We start from the raw sequence: 17398 nt of genomic DNA on the forward strand, positions 1-17398 counted from the left end.
AGAAGTTTGTGTGCAAACTTCAGCCTCGTCTTCGTTCACTTTACTGGGAGTGCACCACCCCCAAATTGCTCGATTTTAGCATTTAAAAGGCAGATTTTTGTTACGCCTTTGAATAGAAGGTAAAGGCTGGGATATGTAGTTCATTTTCCCTTACGAGCAGATGCTTAGCCAACCACAAACCATCTGAAGAACTACAGCTCCTACGGTGCACTACGCAAATCTGACTTTCTGGTGCTTGTAGATACTGGGAGCTTGATAGCCAGCACAGAAGGACCTAAGGCTATCGCTTAGTATTAAAATCACCTTAAAACCGAAGAAATTGTGCATTGTAAAGCCGCGCACCCGATGTGCTGAAGCCCTCCGTAACAATGGGAAATGGAATAAACAAGGTAATTATTTGTATGCATTCCCTTGATGAAATTGTTAATATCTGAAGTTTTGTGATTCAGTGTTCTCTGTGGTTTATATGGAGTCTCCTTTTGCATTTGCATAGCACATACCAAAAGATTAAAGTTTTTTTTTTCGTATTCGGATATCTTTTCTGTGCGTCGAGGAGTCGTAACTGCAGACACGAGACTTGCTTTAAATGTAGTGCTTTCTGTGTACTGTGATATAGTGATATTCGTGATGTCTAAGTGTACTGTATATTAATGACTGTATGTCAGTCTGTCTCAGAGATGACGGAGCATAGTCAAAGTCTGGGATGCTTGCTCAATAATCTGTGGGGTACAATCGCTCATTGGTGTTGTCACATTGCTGTAAGTGAGTTAATGTTACGCTGTTTAATTCCCATTGTACGGGGCTGCTTGGATCTTCGCTGTAATCTAGCAATTTAGCTGTCACAGACGCCCACACATTTTGTGCAATCAAGTGGGCTGTAACTTTGTAGAAATGTACTGTGTGTCTGTGTGCCTGTGCATTTCCGTGTAACCTGATTTCTTTTTTTTTTCTTTTGGTTTTATCAGATCTAGCTTGGGGGAAAAAAGTTTTAGTGAGGTGTTTGTCGGTGTCTGGCGATCGAAGGTGATAAACGAAAGTGTTAATTTACATAATCTAGGGTATTCTAAAATCTATTTCAATTCACGTAGGTCTTTTATTTTAATTTGCGTATACCTAATTATGTCCCGATACTCCCAATATAACTAACCTACTGTATTTATTCCATGCCCTCTGAGTTAAACATGTTTTTTTTAATCATTATGAACCATACCTATATGAAACAGCCGTGATTATTGCACACCACCCCCTGTTCTCTCTGCTGAAAGCTAATATTGTCAAAACGTTTAATTCAGCGTAGATGTATGTGTGGGTGGGTAAACCTTAGGACTAAAACTTGAACAGAGTCCCGGAGTAGTGATCAGTGAGACCCGCTGAGTGACAGGCTGGGAAAAAAAAACCCCAACGACATACACGCCTACTTTTCGAAACCGGTGGAGTATCCGTGTTTTTGACTAAAAAAATCAGTAGCTGCCGAAGTCGATTTTTTAAGGGGCATCATGCGACAAAAATATACCGAAAAAGCTGGACACTCGTAATTCCACATGAAAACAGTTACTTAAAGCCTTGACGTGTTTTGATTTTTCTATGCGTATTTGCCCTTGGGAGAAATTGTGACAGCGTTAATATCGTCCTGGGTGACATCCCTGTCATGACACACGGCTCGTCAAAGGAGATCTGTGTTGAGACTCCTGACAAACCCTTATTCGCCGCATCACTCTCAAAACCTGATGTGGAAAGGTGGTTTGGGCAGTATTTTATGCTTACAAATAGAGATATCTTGTGCGAGAAGAACGCTATCGTTTGTGACCTCGCCCTTGGGCTTTTGGGTTTTTGTCAGTTCTTGATAAGCAGTGTGGGTCCATTCAGATGCAAGGCTGTTGGATTCAGCCACGTGTGTCTTCTGATCAGCAGGCATCACCTGGGCCTCCCGTCCTGAACAGTAACTCATCCTTTCACTTGGTCAAATGGCGTTACATCCTCTTTGGCTGTGATCGAAGGCCCCTGAAAGATTTCAAAGAACACACCGTTTATGATGGTACAAACAGAATCAGTCTCTCTCTCTGCCCATGAACCAGCTCACATCTTCTTTTCTTATAAAATAGCCACACTACCTGAGCGGTCTCCACCCAGGATTTGAATATCAGATTTGGATCTGATATGCACCTTCTCTCCCTGAAAGGCCTTAGCTGTCTTGGACTGGCGGTTGATAATGACAAACTCAATAGCAGTTCTCCGTGTAGATGAAGACTTTGGGACTGCTGCCAAAATCGGATTCTAATTTTAGCCTTGAGCTGGGCCAACATTTCATCGGATGTCTGAACCTGCTCCTTGATTGTGTCATGGTCTTGCACTTATATTTGTGGGAAAGTCTTTCTTTCAGTAAAGAAATGCATTGTGTGACAATTTGTTTCTCTTTAGTGGAGATTCCTGTATTGTTTTCCACAGGAATATTGTTGGAATACTCCTAGGCCTCATCTATTCATCCGCCTGCTGTATTTTCAGTTTGCTTTTCCTGGTGGGGTTTGCAGCTTTATTTAGGTGGGAAATCTCATGTTCCCTTTTAGCTTCAAAAGCTTAGTTGCTTTCACGGTGTTTGTCTTGCACAGCAAAAGGTATGAGTTCTCCTAGAGTCAAGCACTTTCTGTTGAAGATTGTTGGGTCTTTATTAATCTTATATTATTGGAGGAACATGCTGTTTACCTTAAGATACAAACAGTTAGTATCAAGATTGTGAAGCTAAATAATATATTGTTTTATAACTGAATGTGCTGCTAAGTTAAAAAAGGTGAGTGCACTGGATAACAAAAAAAAATCTTCATAGTAATAGGTGTGTAATTGCTTCACTTTGAAGGTTACCTGTAATCTTTCTATTTAACTCTACTGTGTCTCAACCAATGATGGGCCCCCTATGACACTTGTAGGAAGTACTGATAAGGGTGTGGGGTGCAACATTATTATGATTATGAGCTTAGCTGATTTGATCTAGGTGAGGTCAGAGGCCGCAAAATGGTAACATCTTTTTGTTGCATTTTATAGATACGATAATTGAAAAATAAGATAGCCATACTGATAAAATGGGTCCCCTCCTATGAAGAAGTAGTCACCCAGGACTAATGGGTAAAAGATGTGCATGTATGGTTAACAGGCTTTTTGATTTGATTTCATACAGGTTTGGCTACTGCAATGCTACAGTATGCTTGGTTTTAAATTACTGTCATTTGTTTACACACCAAATTCTTTATGAGAAGACGTTAAAAATGTAATGTGACTATTTAAGAAAGAACATGGTTAAATAAGGTCCATTTTTTTTTCTAAAGGATATTGATTGTTTTTTGTTTGATCCTCTGCGGAGCACAATGATCTGTGTGTTGCATCGAAAGTGCAACAGGTACAGGTATGCCCCAGAATCACGTTTTTCCTAATGCAGTAATGTCATTCCTCACAGTTAATGGTAAGTCCCTTGAGGAAGTAGCAGATATTGGCAACAAAAAAATATAGAAGCATGTTGAGTGTAGTCTGATTAGTGTGGGGTTATTAAATGACTAATTTTCCCCATTTATATGTACTCTCAAAAACAGCTGAAGCTATAAATAATGAGAAATGTCAGCTTATGAGAACAGAGTGGTATTATAGCGCAGGACAGTACATTTCTTGATGCCTGCTCTCAGTAATTGCTCATAGTCTGGTGTTATTTTAAATGTCCACACTCCCCTCCGCACTGTCTCTGTGTCTCTTGGAGCAGTTTCTGCTGCAGTGGTTATTGTTTTAGATAATGGTACAATTATAGAAGCTTACTCAGTGGCTCAGAAAGCCTCAGCCTGCTTTGTGCTTGTTGTACGAGCGCTGAATTAAGACAGCTCACATTCTCTTGCGTTGTTATTATTATATTTGGCGATCCAATGTTTCTGGAAGGAAGTCAGTGTAGAAAAGAAGAGTTAACAGGGAGGCCAATCGGAAACAGAACATCTGAATTTCAAGGTCTTTCGTAAATAATCACACATGCAGGGACATTCCAGCTTTGACTGTGATGACACATTTCGGCGCTGTCCGCAACAGGGTTTGAGGATTGTTTCTATTTCCTATCACACGCTAATTTCCAAAAGGTTTTATGAAAGTCCTGGTATGAATGGCATTTTAAAGATGGCAAATGGGGCTTCTTTTGAAATTCAATGAACGTTTCTGTGAAATGTACAATGCAAACATTGCCGAATTCTGTGATATTCAACTTCGTCTCACTTATGACACAGAAACCTGGAATATGTTTATTACTCTTCTCGTATATTAAATTGTGCATATCCATCATTTACAAACCACTAAATTACTGAGTCCATTGCAACCAAGCCTTCATTGTTTTTTCCTCTCCTTGTCAGATTGCAAGTTCTCTCTTTTCCAGTTGCCAGCCCCAGTGATGTCAGCATATTTCCAGTTTCTACAAAGAATCAAACATAGTGACAGGAAGTAAATATCAGTTGTTTGTTTCTCATCAGCAGATGCAATGCGTACCAGCCCTCAGTTACTCCCACGCTGGACGGTTATATACGGCATGCTTTCTAGTTCTTACATTTCAGCTGCATTAGCTTATGGTGCTGACATGTGTCACTGTAATAAAGAAACCCTGTTGCGCTCCTAGACTCAGAACCCTTTAGCGTCTGTAGTCCTCCATGATGCACAACCAATAACGTTCTTCTCCAGAAAATTAAAACTGAAGAAAAACTCCAAAACACTTTGTAATACTATAGGCTCACCCAACAGTTTGTGAGCAGTGCTCAGATGCATTACATAGAATCCTAAAGCGTCTCTCCAGAACCCCTAGATACAATACCACCATGATTTGCCTAATCCTTACAGATTCTTACACAACTCTTCAGGTATATCTTTGGGTGTTTTTTTTATATCAAGCACTCCAGTTACTGTTGTCTGACAGTGGTAACTAAAAACAGAAAGTAAACTTTTAAGTGGAGGCAATGACTGGTGAGGTGACCTGAAACCAAAAGTGCATGACAGACATTGAGAGAACTTCAGTCTTTAAAGTCTCAACCAACCCCCTGAATGGTGACATTCCAAAAAGAGTTAGATGCTTCTAGGGTTTTGTCCTTACTCATTGCGCGTCAAACCAGTTATTACAGCTGGTCTAGGCTAAGTCTACTTCACTTCATAAAGGCGGATTCTCAATAATCGTTTTCATTAAAGTCAATTGTATATGTTTTTTTATCACTGGTCAATGGATCTTCTTAGTTAAATAACGCAAATCTAATCCACCCACAGCAGTTCACGACAATTAATAATTAAGTAGAAAAAACAACAACATTGAATTATGCTAATTGTATTGTCAGGTCGATCACAAGCCTCATCTGTCACTCCACGTTCAGGTCTGTGCTGTGTCTGAACCAGCAGTGGGTGAGCCTAGACCACAGCATATCAAAATGAGGACAAGATCCAAGGTTATGCATGATGGATGGGATGCAGAGGTCACAGAAAAAGAATCATCTCCCTGTGCCAGTTATGGAAGATGAGGGTCAAAATTAGTTAAACTGAACCGAGTGTCACTCATGCCAAATATTTACACCATAGCCATTTCTCCCAAGGGAAAACGGATTTATAAAATAGAATTGAAATCAAAGGGGGCTAATATAAAAATGGCCATGTTTCACATTATATATGTAATGACCCAAAACGAAATTAGGTTGGTGATTACGTTAGTCTTTCACGAGGCACAGATGTTAATTTTCTTAGACGAACATTTAAGCTGTTCCCTTGCATTAACATTCTACTGTGTATTCAACAAGTGTATGTGTGGTTAGGCACTGATTCTCACGTAACTAGCGATATAACCAGTTATAGTAAGGCATGGTCCACGTTCCTTTCTCACATACTCTCCAAGCCTGTTTATTCTCTTCTCCCTCTGAGACAGCAATGCGTCAGGGACCCAGTCTCAGACTCGAACAGAGGTGACTGCAAGGGAGACAGACTGCAAGCATTCAGAGTCATCCCTGAGAGCGAACCAGAGGAGAGGCGTGTATCCAAAGGGTTGTGAGAGTACTGGACAAGCGACCCAGCCATGTTGTTGGGCGGGTTTCCTGCAGCAGACATCTGGATGAGATCCTTGGATCAATTTGCTGCTAACTACCAGACAGGCTGGATGGGTCCAATGGCCACATATCATTTAGAACGTTTCTTATTTTCTGATGTAGTGGGAACTCATAAGAAACTCCTGGATCCAAGGCTTAGTTGCCTGTTTGCTGTTAGTGGCAAAGCAACCTGCAGGACAGGTGGTTCTTGTAGGGAAGGAGGAGATTCTGGGTAACTCTTGTGGTCAAGGGTTCAGCTGCTTCTTCCCATAATGCACTGTGGATGCTGCTCATGGGACCAGCTGGTGGCTGGGTGATCTGCATTTTCCAGGATGCCTTCCAATACTCTGTATATTTTTTATTTTTGCTCATCACGGGAAGCAGCTGTTTATAAATTGTGTGTATATACTATTTCTTTAGACTGGGAAAACATTGGATGAAATATTGTATATGCGCTACCTTGCTAGTTAAAACAAAAAGGCCAGGTATCTGGAAAAGTCAGACATAACCATGAATATTATATTCATGAATAAAAACACATGGCTGGCTTCCGCAAGATGTCTGATGGGGAGAAAAAAAAAGGTGTAGCTCTAAAAAAACACTTTCATAGCGAACTGGATTGTATGGCAATTATGTAACCAGGGAGACAATTATTTTCCCACAGAACGTTTGTGCACTGTCTGTGCTAGATGAAACCTGGTTGAACGGGAGGTAAGATATGTACTGAATTACGACTCTTCAGAACCTTAGAATTCAATGAGCGATGAAAAAGAACATAATGAATTGTGTGATTAAGTAAAGCACAAAACAGCAAGGCAAGCACTTTCCTGAATTTTTTTCCATTTGGGTAAGTTCAGGGATACATTAGGCAGAGCGCTCTTCTGTTCCTCCACGTGAGAGACGTTAACTCTGGCTAAACATGCATGCTGTACAAGAGAGAGCTTTCAGGATGGAGCTGAGAAAATGACACGGGCACTTTCCGAAAGACTGCAGAAATGGAGATGGAGGTTTGGGGGCGTTAGGAGCAGTGTGTGATTTTAGAAGGTGTGTGTGGATTCAGGACAGCATGGCAGCGTGCTCTCTCTCCTAACTCCAAAGTGCTGGCTGGGGTTCTGGGCTCGAGCGGCTGTCTGTGTGGTGTTCGCCTGTTCTCGCAGTGTTTGAACAGGCTCCTCACCTCCTCCTCCCAGAGGCATGTTGGGTAGATTCGACCGGCAGGTTCTGAATGGTCCGGATCAGTTTGATCCCTGTCATGCTCCCATGTAAAAGAATTAGGTGTTTTCTACTTAATACTTGAGCTGTCAAGAGTGGCTGCGGAGCCTCTCTCTACCCAGAATCTGGTCTGTTGTGTAAGAATGTGAAATGGGGAAGTAAATTGAAGTAACAGTATAGGACAGTTAGTAAAAACAGAAACTACCTCACCTGGTCGATCACGTCTCTCCTGTCCTGGATGCACCCAACCAGACAGCGTCTCAAACTCTTAGCCGGCATTACAATGCACTTCAGGCTTTCAGGGCCGCCAATCGTAACACCCAGCATGAACAGCAGGAGCTTCACAAATTGAAGTCGGGCTCCCTGTAGGCTTTGCTGGGCAGAAATGGCAGTGCTGAAGCGAGATTCGAGATCGTTCAAAGTAAAATCAGTCTGGGTAAGAGAAACGCTGGAAAACATGCTCATACTAAGCCAGTTGTACTAACTACTTTACTGGTGAAGGCTGCTTTGTGAAAGGGAAACAGAAATTTTCCCGTTCTCTTTCAACCACGGTGCAGGACAAGCTTCCAAAGGAAAGCTGGGAAAAATCCAACTTTTCCAGCCAAAATGCAAAAAAAAAAAAAAATCTCTGCATGTGTCTAATTCCATCATCACCCCCCTCCCTGCTTTCCTCTTTTTTTGCATGACATGAAGAGCAGGAAGCATGTCCTGGAACTACCCCAATCCTCTCATTACCTCAGCTGATAAACTACCCCAGTGGACACTCAAGTGTGCACTGGGCCATTTTTCTTTCAACTCAAACTATGTTTCTCTTGTTTTTCTAGGTCCTCCCTCATCTGTATCTTGGGAACTTTAAAGGTACGTTATAAACCATTTTAAAAACAATATTCACTGCCAGTGTGAACATGGCAGTTCGACATACATTTGTTTGGCTCTTTAGGGACATTGTATGCTCATACAGCAAGAAGTGAGAGATATTATTATAGTTTTAAGCACACTCCCCAAAACCTGGAACTGGTCTGTGATTCTACACAAACTGCATCTAATTCACTTGACAGTGGCCTTAAATGCCCCCGTTTCAGTTGAGAGCACTGAAAAATGATTGCAACAGACTTTAAAATACCTGTATCAGGAAAGGAGTGAAGGAGTAAATCGTGCACCTAGCAGCAATTTCAACCACTTAGTAGTATTTGCAGGTATCCTTGCCACTTCCTCTGATTTCAAGGACAGATATGTGCCATGCTACAACTACCCAGTTCCATGTGTTGCTCTTGGGGTAGAGGTCTGAACTCATTTCAAGAGCTCAGAGCTGTCTTGCGTAAATGCAAACTGACCTCATGCACCCAGTGTGCAAAGTGGGATGTTTTAAAGCAGTGGTCCCCTGATGGTGGTGAAAGATGGGGAGACATTAACAGGGGGAAATAAACAGGTCTTCTACATTAGTTTGTCAAAGCTAAGGCTAAGACTTCCACTGCTGTGCAGAGGTCTTTGATATTTTGTATTGTTCTGCTGTTGTCAATCAAGTGTTTTTCATTTTTTTTCTGCAGAAAAAATTCTATGGTGATCTTCTGCCGAAATTGTAGCCCTTTTGTTTCAGCTAACAGTTAACACTGGTAGATCTGTATTGTACAAAAGTAATCTTTTACTTTATGGATGTGCAGAGAGGAACAAATGATGTTAATAACACCTGACAATGCGTCAATTGGATTTAACTGGTAAATTTGATGGGTTAGACTCTATAACACTCATGCATAGTTTGCCTTGCTTTAAAAAAATTGGATTAATACACTGTGCCATCCAAATTTCTGCATGCCCCTGATGAAAAAGGAATATTAAACCCCCCCAAAAAACAAAAGATTTCTAGACTGGATAATGTTACTTACTTAATAAAATCTAAAAATGTTACACACTCATTTTAAAAGCACCTCACCGAGCAAAGTGTTTTCCTTTTTCTTAATATTGAACCTTATTCGATTAAACAAGAGTCTCTTGATTATTCACTTCTCTAAGTAATCCTTTGAATAATATTCAACATGTCTATTAATACATTCTTATATTATACTGACATCGAGTGGGACCCTATCCAATTTGTATCTCTATATGTTTATATTCTTGCTTCAGCTATACATCTAAAACTTGATGTGCCCAGTAAATGCTGCTGTAAAGAACTTATCAATAACCTTAATTTTATATAGGTCCTTTCACAGTACAACATCCTAAGACACTGCACAGTGCAATAAGAGGAAGGTACAGTAAAATATATTAAACATGTCTCTGTGGTAAAAAGCTAGAGTATGAGCTGTATGATGGTTTTAATTTACATAATTATGAAGGGAGGTTAAGGTTTCTAAGCCTTTTGTATGTTATTTGTACGGTTTTTTGCAGAAACCGTTTATGGTTCGTTAGTCACTGTTTACTTGCTTCTGTGAGGATAGTTGAGTTCTGCATTAAATTGCAACTTCTTCCATCTGGCAGAGGTGTTGGTTCATCTATATCTGCTGTTCGTTGAGAGGCATTAGCCAGGAAAAAGCGGGTTTTGAAGTACGCTTATTCGCTTTCAGAGATGAGCTATTTTATTATTTTTCAGATTAAAAAATGTCTAATTGCACATTATCTCGTGACAATGGTTATGCAGTTCTTTCAGTTCCCCTTTAAGGTATCAATTGGTGAAACGCAGGGCTGCATTCAGTTTCAATAGGACATGGTTCTGACATGGATCAGCAGACTACTTCGGCAACACCCCTGAACAGACAAAGGCAGTACTGTCGCTGCACAAAGCTCCTTCTGAACAGCCCCCACCCCCTCAGAAACTGGGATTCAGTGCGCCTGGTTATAAAAGATGGACCAAAGCTGTTTGGAGTTCGCTCACGTTTTGCAAAGTTCAAGAAAATGCGATGATGACATTTTGGGTGGTTGTGTATGAGCACAAAAACGCTAATTCTAGATTGTGTGAGATGTTGCATAGAAATACATGACTGACACGATCCCAGTGACAGTTACTGTAGGTCTGTGTTTGTTTTTTGCCATTCCATTAGGCCTGGAAAGCGTCGGCACTGGACACATGGAAGGCGTTTTCTCTTGTCTAGGAATTATAAAGGAAATATGTTCTAAGCAGCATTGAGTTGACTTTTGAGTTTTATGTCTGTCTTTTTCATGAATCACTTGCATTATTTCTGGAATTTAGCATTTAATAGCATTTGTGAAGAAACATCCAATTGTAATTGCTTGGATACTTGATGCCCTTTCTTTAGCATCCATTTACAGATGCAGGAACTGCTTCCTCTTAAAGAAACCAAGCTTTTTTTTTTGATGTAATGAATTTTCATTGCCAGGTGTCTGAAGTTAGAATAATGTTTAATATTAATTAATTAATTAATTAATTAATAATTAATAATATTTCAGTAGTACAATTTTCAGAATGCCTTACAGCGTGGAAAGTGTGAAATGCATCACACTGCTGTACATTTAGTAATATTATTTTTTACCTGATATCAGAAGATATTAACAAAAGGAGTAAAGATGCCCTTGAAACAAAAAAATATGTGAAAAGTTTAAGAAATCGGTTGGAATGGACTTGCACCAGCAAGCGGCGCTCTCCATATGTGTCTGAGACAAAAAGCTGAAAATCATAGAAATGTGCACCAGTGCTGTAGGAGTCCCCTGGGACCATGAACTTCTGGGGACAGTTGTGCGAAAATTTCAGGTTGAGTCGCCTTCCGGCTTCTACTGGCGTAGCAGAAATTGATGTTGAAAATTTAAGCACAATTATGCCTGTTACAATATATTTTTTGACAGCATCGCTAATCGAATGTATTCAAATTTCAAGTTAAGGCAAGTAATTACTGTCAATATTTCGGTCTTTTCCTTTATCTGTGTTACAGTGAGTGCTGTGTTTATTTTAAATCCTCTGAAACGTTTAGATTGCTAAACCTTTAATGTCGTACCTCTATCCGAAAGCTGGGATTGAGCAAATACAGTAATTAATATAGAGTTACACCCATTTTCTGAGGTGCGTGGAGTAATTGTGAAAGGTAGCACTTATGCCCGTTACCAGTGTTTGTAAGATTTTTCTCTGCAATTAATGACAGTATTTTAAAATTTCGATAAATAGTAACAATATTTTCTGTAGAAATGTAAGAGGCATTTTAAGCATATAAGCTGTAACATTTTGAAGATGTGTTGAACACTATTGAACTGTACTGTACAGTTAAAAATTTCGCTTGAGATCAAAAACTAGAACTGCTGTAAAATCACACTTTCTCTTGTGGATTGTTAGCCATGGAGAAACTATACGACAACAACGGTGTTTCAAACTTGAAAGCTGAAAGGTTATGGTTACACTTTTCGTTTTATGTGCATTTTCAAAATAGCATTGGTATCTTTTTCAAAAACGGTGATTTAAGAGAGAGAGACAAGTTACAGCACTGTTCCCCTTTTAAGAGCCTGAACTTTGAGAATAAAAGGCTTATTAAATTAAAACAAAACTAAATAGTAAAACAATTGCATTTGAATATCATTCACTTAATTTTCACTGTTTCTAGTTTTGTTAAGACAAAATGTCTTTCTGAGCTTTGAGTTAGAAGTTTTATTAAATATTTTTCTTATTAGGGGACAAAAATGCTACATTTTCCCAGTTGTACTTTGGACAGCAGACTTGAATAAAATGTTCTGATGTTTAGGTTGAAAAATTGTTTTGTATGCGCTTCAGGAGAAGCTGAAGTTTTTTTTTGCCTGAGTCACTTTTAAACACAGGGAGAAAATACCAGTGATACTGTATGCAACAGAAGTCTGTTTGTCAAGTCAAAGTGATTTTGGTTTGAATGCTCTCTGATAAACTACCAGACAGCTCTGGCAAAGGCTAAAAATAATGTCCCCTTCAAACAGTTAAACAACAAATTAAGTATACAAACTGTTTTGTGGTCTTAAGGTGAAATACATCATGTTATAACTTGGTCCCCTATACTAAATTGTAAAGTATACATTTCAACCTGTTAGTATTTGGGGAAAATAGTTGAACTCTCACATATATCTGCTGTGTGGAGAGAAACATCTATCTAAAAATTAACATTTGGGTTCTCCTTTACCATCCAGATGCTGTTCTCTTTGACGGCCTGTGCAAGATTATTATATCGACCTCAAACAGGACGTGCCAGTAGCTCATTGAAAGAGTGACTACTTTAAACAGTCATTTCACTGACCTCCCGTTTTCCCGATATGAACCTGTAAATATTTCACAAATAAATACGTTTCCACCTGCGTAGATAATTGATTCAGAGCCTGTGTAAAATTCGTGCTCTACCAGTTTTTATTCGTTTGTATCTTTGTGTTAGGATTGATTTAATCGTATGTATTATATTTTAAAACCATACAGTAAGTACCATACAATATCGGTAATGTTATAAATATATTAATGATTGTGTCCCTTTTCCAAAGGCAAGTTAAAATAGATTAAAAGTCTTAAATACAGCTGGATATTTGGGGTCTCTGTGTCAAAACATAGATAATATTCATGTTTAACACATTAAACTATTTCTTGTTAAAGAGTTTCAATGTCGCATGGTGTTTAATAAAGCTTTTTCTCTTTCTCTTGAATTAGCTTTTAGTCAAATCTTAGAACAGACAGCTTGTAAGTAATTCCATAAATACATCTATGAGATGTAAAGAACATTTGGCTTCCTTTTGCAGACAAAAATTGGTTAGAACATTTGTTGTTTTAGTACTTTTGTGCAAAGGTGTTGGACTGTTTTAGAAACACTGGTTTTCCGGTTTTTCTTTCAGTTCAAGATGAGAAAATCTTGTTTTTCTGGCCATATGTTTGTTTGTGAGGCAGAGTCTGTCTGGGGCTTTGTGGGGAAAATTCAATCTGATGCTACATGTGCATGATCTATATTTTTTTTAATGTCCTCATTAATAAATAATTCCATATTTTCAGATGCCCGAGACCGAGAGCAGCTTTCCAAGCACAACATTACACACATTCTTTCTATACATGACAGTGCTGCACCAATGCTTCAGGTAAGAACCCAGAAATGTTATTTAATCTTGCTCTGATAATGGTGTTGACACCATGTGATGAGACCGGTTATCATGAAGGATTTTGAAGACCTAAAGCTGGACAAGGCCTAAATCGTGATGGGTAATGGCGCGACGTTCCACTTACAGTACATCCCTTCTGAGGGGTTTTGTCTGAGTGGATTGGTGGCTGAATCTGGATTATTAATGAAGTCGGCTTGTGAACGCTGGCTGGAGACCTCGTTGCAGGATAAACCTACACACCCAGAGCAGGCAGCCGGTGTGGCTCAATCAGATGTCGTCTCTGGACAGAAGAAAATGGAAATGGCCCTGAAAGAAGGGCTTCCCTTGTACTCTCAAAAGTCCTACCACGGCAAAATCTGATATTTATTTTAAATACTCATTTTCATTATTTACAATGAAATCTGTTCGATTATTCAGTAGAAATGTGCTTTCAGTCTCTGGTTTGCTGTGAGTCTGGACTGGACTGAGCAGGTATTGAAAACGAGGGGGGGCTGTGCAATAATCACATGTGTTGGGATAATTTTAACCTTAAAAGTTTGTTGCAGAAAAATCACATTTTTTGAAATTCGTGTTCTGCATATTTGCATTTCATGCACATCTGAAGGGCATTGTAGAAAGGCTGATAACAGTGTTGGCCATGCTGGTGTTTTCCAGCAGTAAATATATAGCCTGTTTAACAAAGCACAGTTATTCCCAGGCAGATTTTCAACCTTGAGTACATCACTGCTGTACTTTTCAAACCCTTCACAATTTTAAGTTTGTAGGCAATCTTAATATAGTATTAAAAACATTAATACTGATGTTACTGAACAATGCATGCAATGTCATGTTGTGCACAATCAATAAAGAGAATATAAGAGATTTTTAAATCTATTTTGTTCTTCAAGACTGGTTTGCTTGTGAGTCACAACTATCAAAGACCAATTAGTGATCTGACTTCACTGTGAGCTGCCTTTACAATCCGATGAAGGGGAGCCAATCTTTGGCCATTCATTTCTATTTCTAGGAGATTTAAGCAGCCATATTTATTGCATTTGAACGTTTTTTAGAACATCAACACAAAGCCATTTGTGATACTTCTGTTTTCATTCCTGTAAATGTTTGTTTTTTCACATTGAGATGCCTTTACTTAATATATTTTCTAAAATCTATTGTGGTCATAGATCTACTTTCCATTGGTTGAAGTAAAAGTGGAATTATTAACACTTTATAAATTAAATATATGTGGAGAGCCATTCAAAATGCAACAAATGAGTACTTAAACTAATAGTATTTATGTTTTTAATCCCTTTGAGGTATAATTGTAAATTGAATGAGGTCACAATATCGTAAAAACTGTTTCAACTACAGAATAATAACATGAGTAACAAGCCCTAATCTTCACCATAGTTCAAAGCAAACCTCTATCCCTAATCTTAGAGTCTATAACCGTTTATAGCATCAATTATCACATGTTCATATATTGTTTATAAATAATTTTTAACAGCGACATAGACTAAAGTCTAAAGTTAGTGTTTGAACACTTTTTTTAAAAAAACGAAAGCATATATATTATAGACACCTCCAGATATGCCTAGTTATGTTTTGAATGTACAGTAAGATATTGCTTTTCTTATGAAGAAATTAGAATTAAATTGCAAAGCATAATTTAAGGTATTTTTCATGTGTATGGTTTGATTTCTGTGTGTGTTTATTTTTTAACATTATTTACATTTCTTTTGCTCATGTTAAAACTACGTTTTTTTATTTCCTCTTGCAAGTATTTAAAAAGTGCTGGGCAATCCATTTGAAAAGACTTAAGATAAGTAAATTTGGTATTTTTTTACCGGTATTTAATTTGAAGAAAAGGTAATTGTAAAAGTAGAAAAGTAAACACACTAAGGTCAGTACACCCTTTATTTTTTGTCGATTTTACAGATGTTTGCGCACTCATTGTGAAAATAGCTGAAGTAATTGTTTACAGAACAGGGAGAAGACATTAACATCCTGGGTGTGAGATGTCAGGGTTTTTAATTTCATGTTTTTGTCATTGGTCACATTTGTTAAAAAAAAACGATAAAATGCCATATTTGCATACTTTTACGAGCTTAGCAACTGCATGTTATTGCTTATAGTTGCTAAGCACGTTAAAGTCACATCACCGAGCTGAACAGCTACACAGTTATGTAACAAAATTATCAGTCTTGCATAATTCCCTCAGTGTTGTAGGGAGTGAATTATGGTGATCAGTAGCTCTGCTGATTAGCACAGGACTGCATGCAGTTTGTGGGAAGCAGACATTTGCAGGGCCTGATCTCAAAAGGCATCTGTAATGCTGAATTATGAATAAGTCGAAATATGAAAAGAACCTTAGATTTGAAGTACAGTAACTCCTTCTCCAGCTCACTAGCTATGTTGTTCAAACTAATACCACATTCTCCTTTGAGAAGCAGCTGGGTGAGATTTCCAGATCAATTCATTACTTGCAACCAAGAGCATTCAGATGACCTGAATGAACTCCTCTTCTTTGCAACCCTTATCCTATTCTTCACACCAAGATTCCTGGCAAACTAGGTGTGATTTCTGCAGTCGGGACTGAAAATCTCACATTTTATGAGCCTTCTTTTTCTCCGCTCTGCCTTACTTGAAGGGGTAATAGGGTCCATAAAACCATTGATCTACAAGCAAGAGGGCTCAGAGGAGTTTGTGCATTCTTGTCCAGTAACTGGGAACCACTGTTGTGATGTCATATCAGAGAAATTACCAAGCGAGCGATTCAGCTTTGTAACGAAGTTATCAGGAAAGCGTGGCGGGTACGTTCATGAGGCTCTGAAAGACCACCTCTTCCTCTGTCCAGAGTGCTGATCCTTTCTGTGCTCCAATAATGTCTCATTGGAGACTTTACTTGGGCTTCATCCAGAATTTGCTTAAGAGAACGCTCTCTTGGGTTTCTTGGAGATATACAAATCACCCTTTGACCGGTGATGAGGATGAGGGTTTTATGGTAGGGCATGTGAACCTAAAGGGCTGAGATTTGAGCACCTCTATCTACTGAAAGGTTAGTTAATTCAGGTCCAGAAATCACAGTCTGACCACATCTCCCGTGGGAGAGAAATTAAAACGGGGTGAGTTCAAAAAAGGACAATTTTAGATTGATTTTGTAAGGAGTTGCATACTTGCAGAATAACAAGAAGGATGTAAGGAAACAATAACCATGCAGCGTGTTGATCATGTTCTGGCATGTTGATGCAGTCTCCCTCATGCTAGGGAAACAAAGAGAGATGCTTATTTTTGCAGACCTGCTTCTTCTGTCATCCCGATATAGTTGTAAGAATCCTTCAGTGACATTATTATTTTTTTAATAAAAAGGGAAATGTCTGTGCTTAGAGAAATATTTTGACTTTTGTTCCAAATGATGGCTTTCAAATGTAAAAAATGAACTAGTCATATTTTAGTAAGCAGGAAAATAAAAAAAAAACTGACATTTTGAAACAAGCCATTTTCTGTGTGTTTGGTATTTAAAAGAACAGAACTCTTGTTGTAATCGTATTCATTACTTGGGGGATTCTACAGTATCTAGGCATGTATTTATCATGGTTGTCTTGAGTGGGTTTATTTCTGTCTGGTCTCTTGTTCTTTGTTTAAGTGAATGAATCTTTGCTCTAGTTTAAAGCAGTCCATAATGCCCTGTTCCTGTATGCATGATGATTGATTTAATTATAATTCTGTGTCTACGCTAAACTATGTGACTCGTTCTGAAGTTTCCTGTTTAGCTCTGGAATTCTAGTGATTTGCTGAACAGGCCTGTTCGCTGCTATGAAAGCAGAATTTCAGACCTGAGTGTGTCAATTCTTTTTACGAACACTTCCTTATGCATTTCCTGAATCTCCAGTCGAGCTGGTCCAAGCCTGATATTGATCAGGCTAAAAACACTGTGGGCTATCTGTGAATGTTTCTTCTTCTAATAGTTCTGTGACCTCCATGTAACCCATCTCTACTGGGAACAAAAACCATAATGCTGCCTTATGGTTTTAACCTGCTAAGGATTATGCATTGAAGTATTTGACTATATTCTCACATACTCCCCCTCACATACTGTATGG

At 38.7% G+C, this 17398-nt stretch overlaps 1 protein-coding gene across 1 annotated transcript in view; it reads left to right on the forward strand.

The window, feature by feature from the left end:
* Positions 1-214: 214 nt before the first annotated feature.
* The window catches only part of dusp22b (dual specificity phosphatase 22b), a 42525-nt gene continuing 25341 nt past the window's right edge, over positions 215-17398 (forward strand). The window contains exons 1-3 of the mRNA XM_015354686.2: positions 215-389; positions 8105-8138; positions 13213-13295. Of these exons, the coding sequence (XP_015210172.1) occupies positions 369-389; positions 8105-8138; positions 13213-13295 (138 nt within the window). The 5' untranslated portion in view covers positions 215-368. The remainder of the gene's footprint in view (positions 390-8104; positions 8139-13212; positions 13296-17398) is intronic.

This window comes from Lepisosteus oculatus, chromosome 6, assembly GCF_040954835.1.
Source record: "Lepisosteus oculatus isolate fLepOcu1 chromosome 6, fLepOcu1.hap2, whole genome shotgun sequence".
Lineage (NCBI taxonomy): Eukaryota > Metazoa > Chordata > Actinopteri > Semionotiformes > Lepisosteidae > Lepisosteus > Lepisosteus oculatus.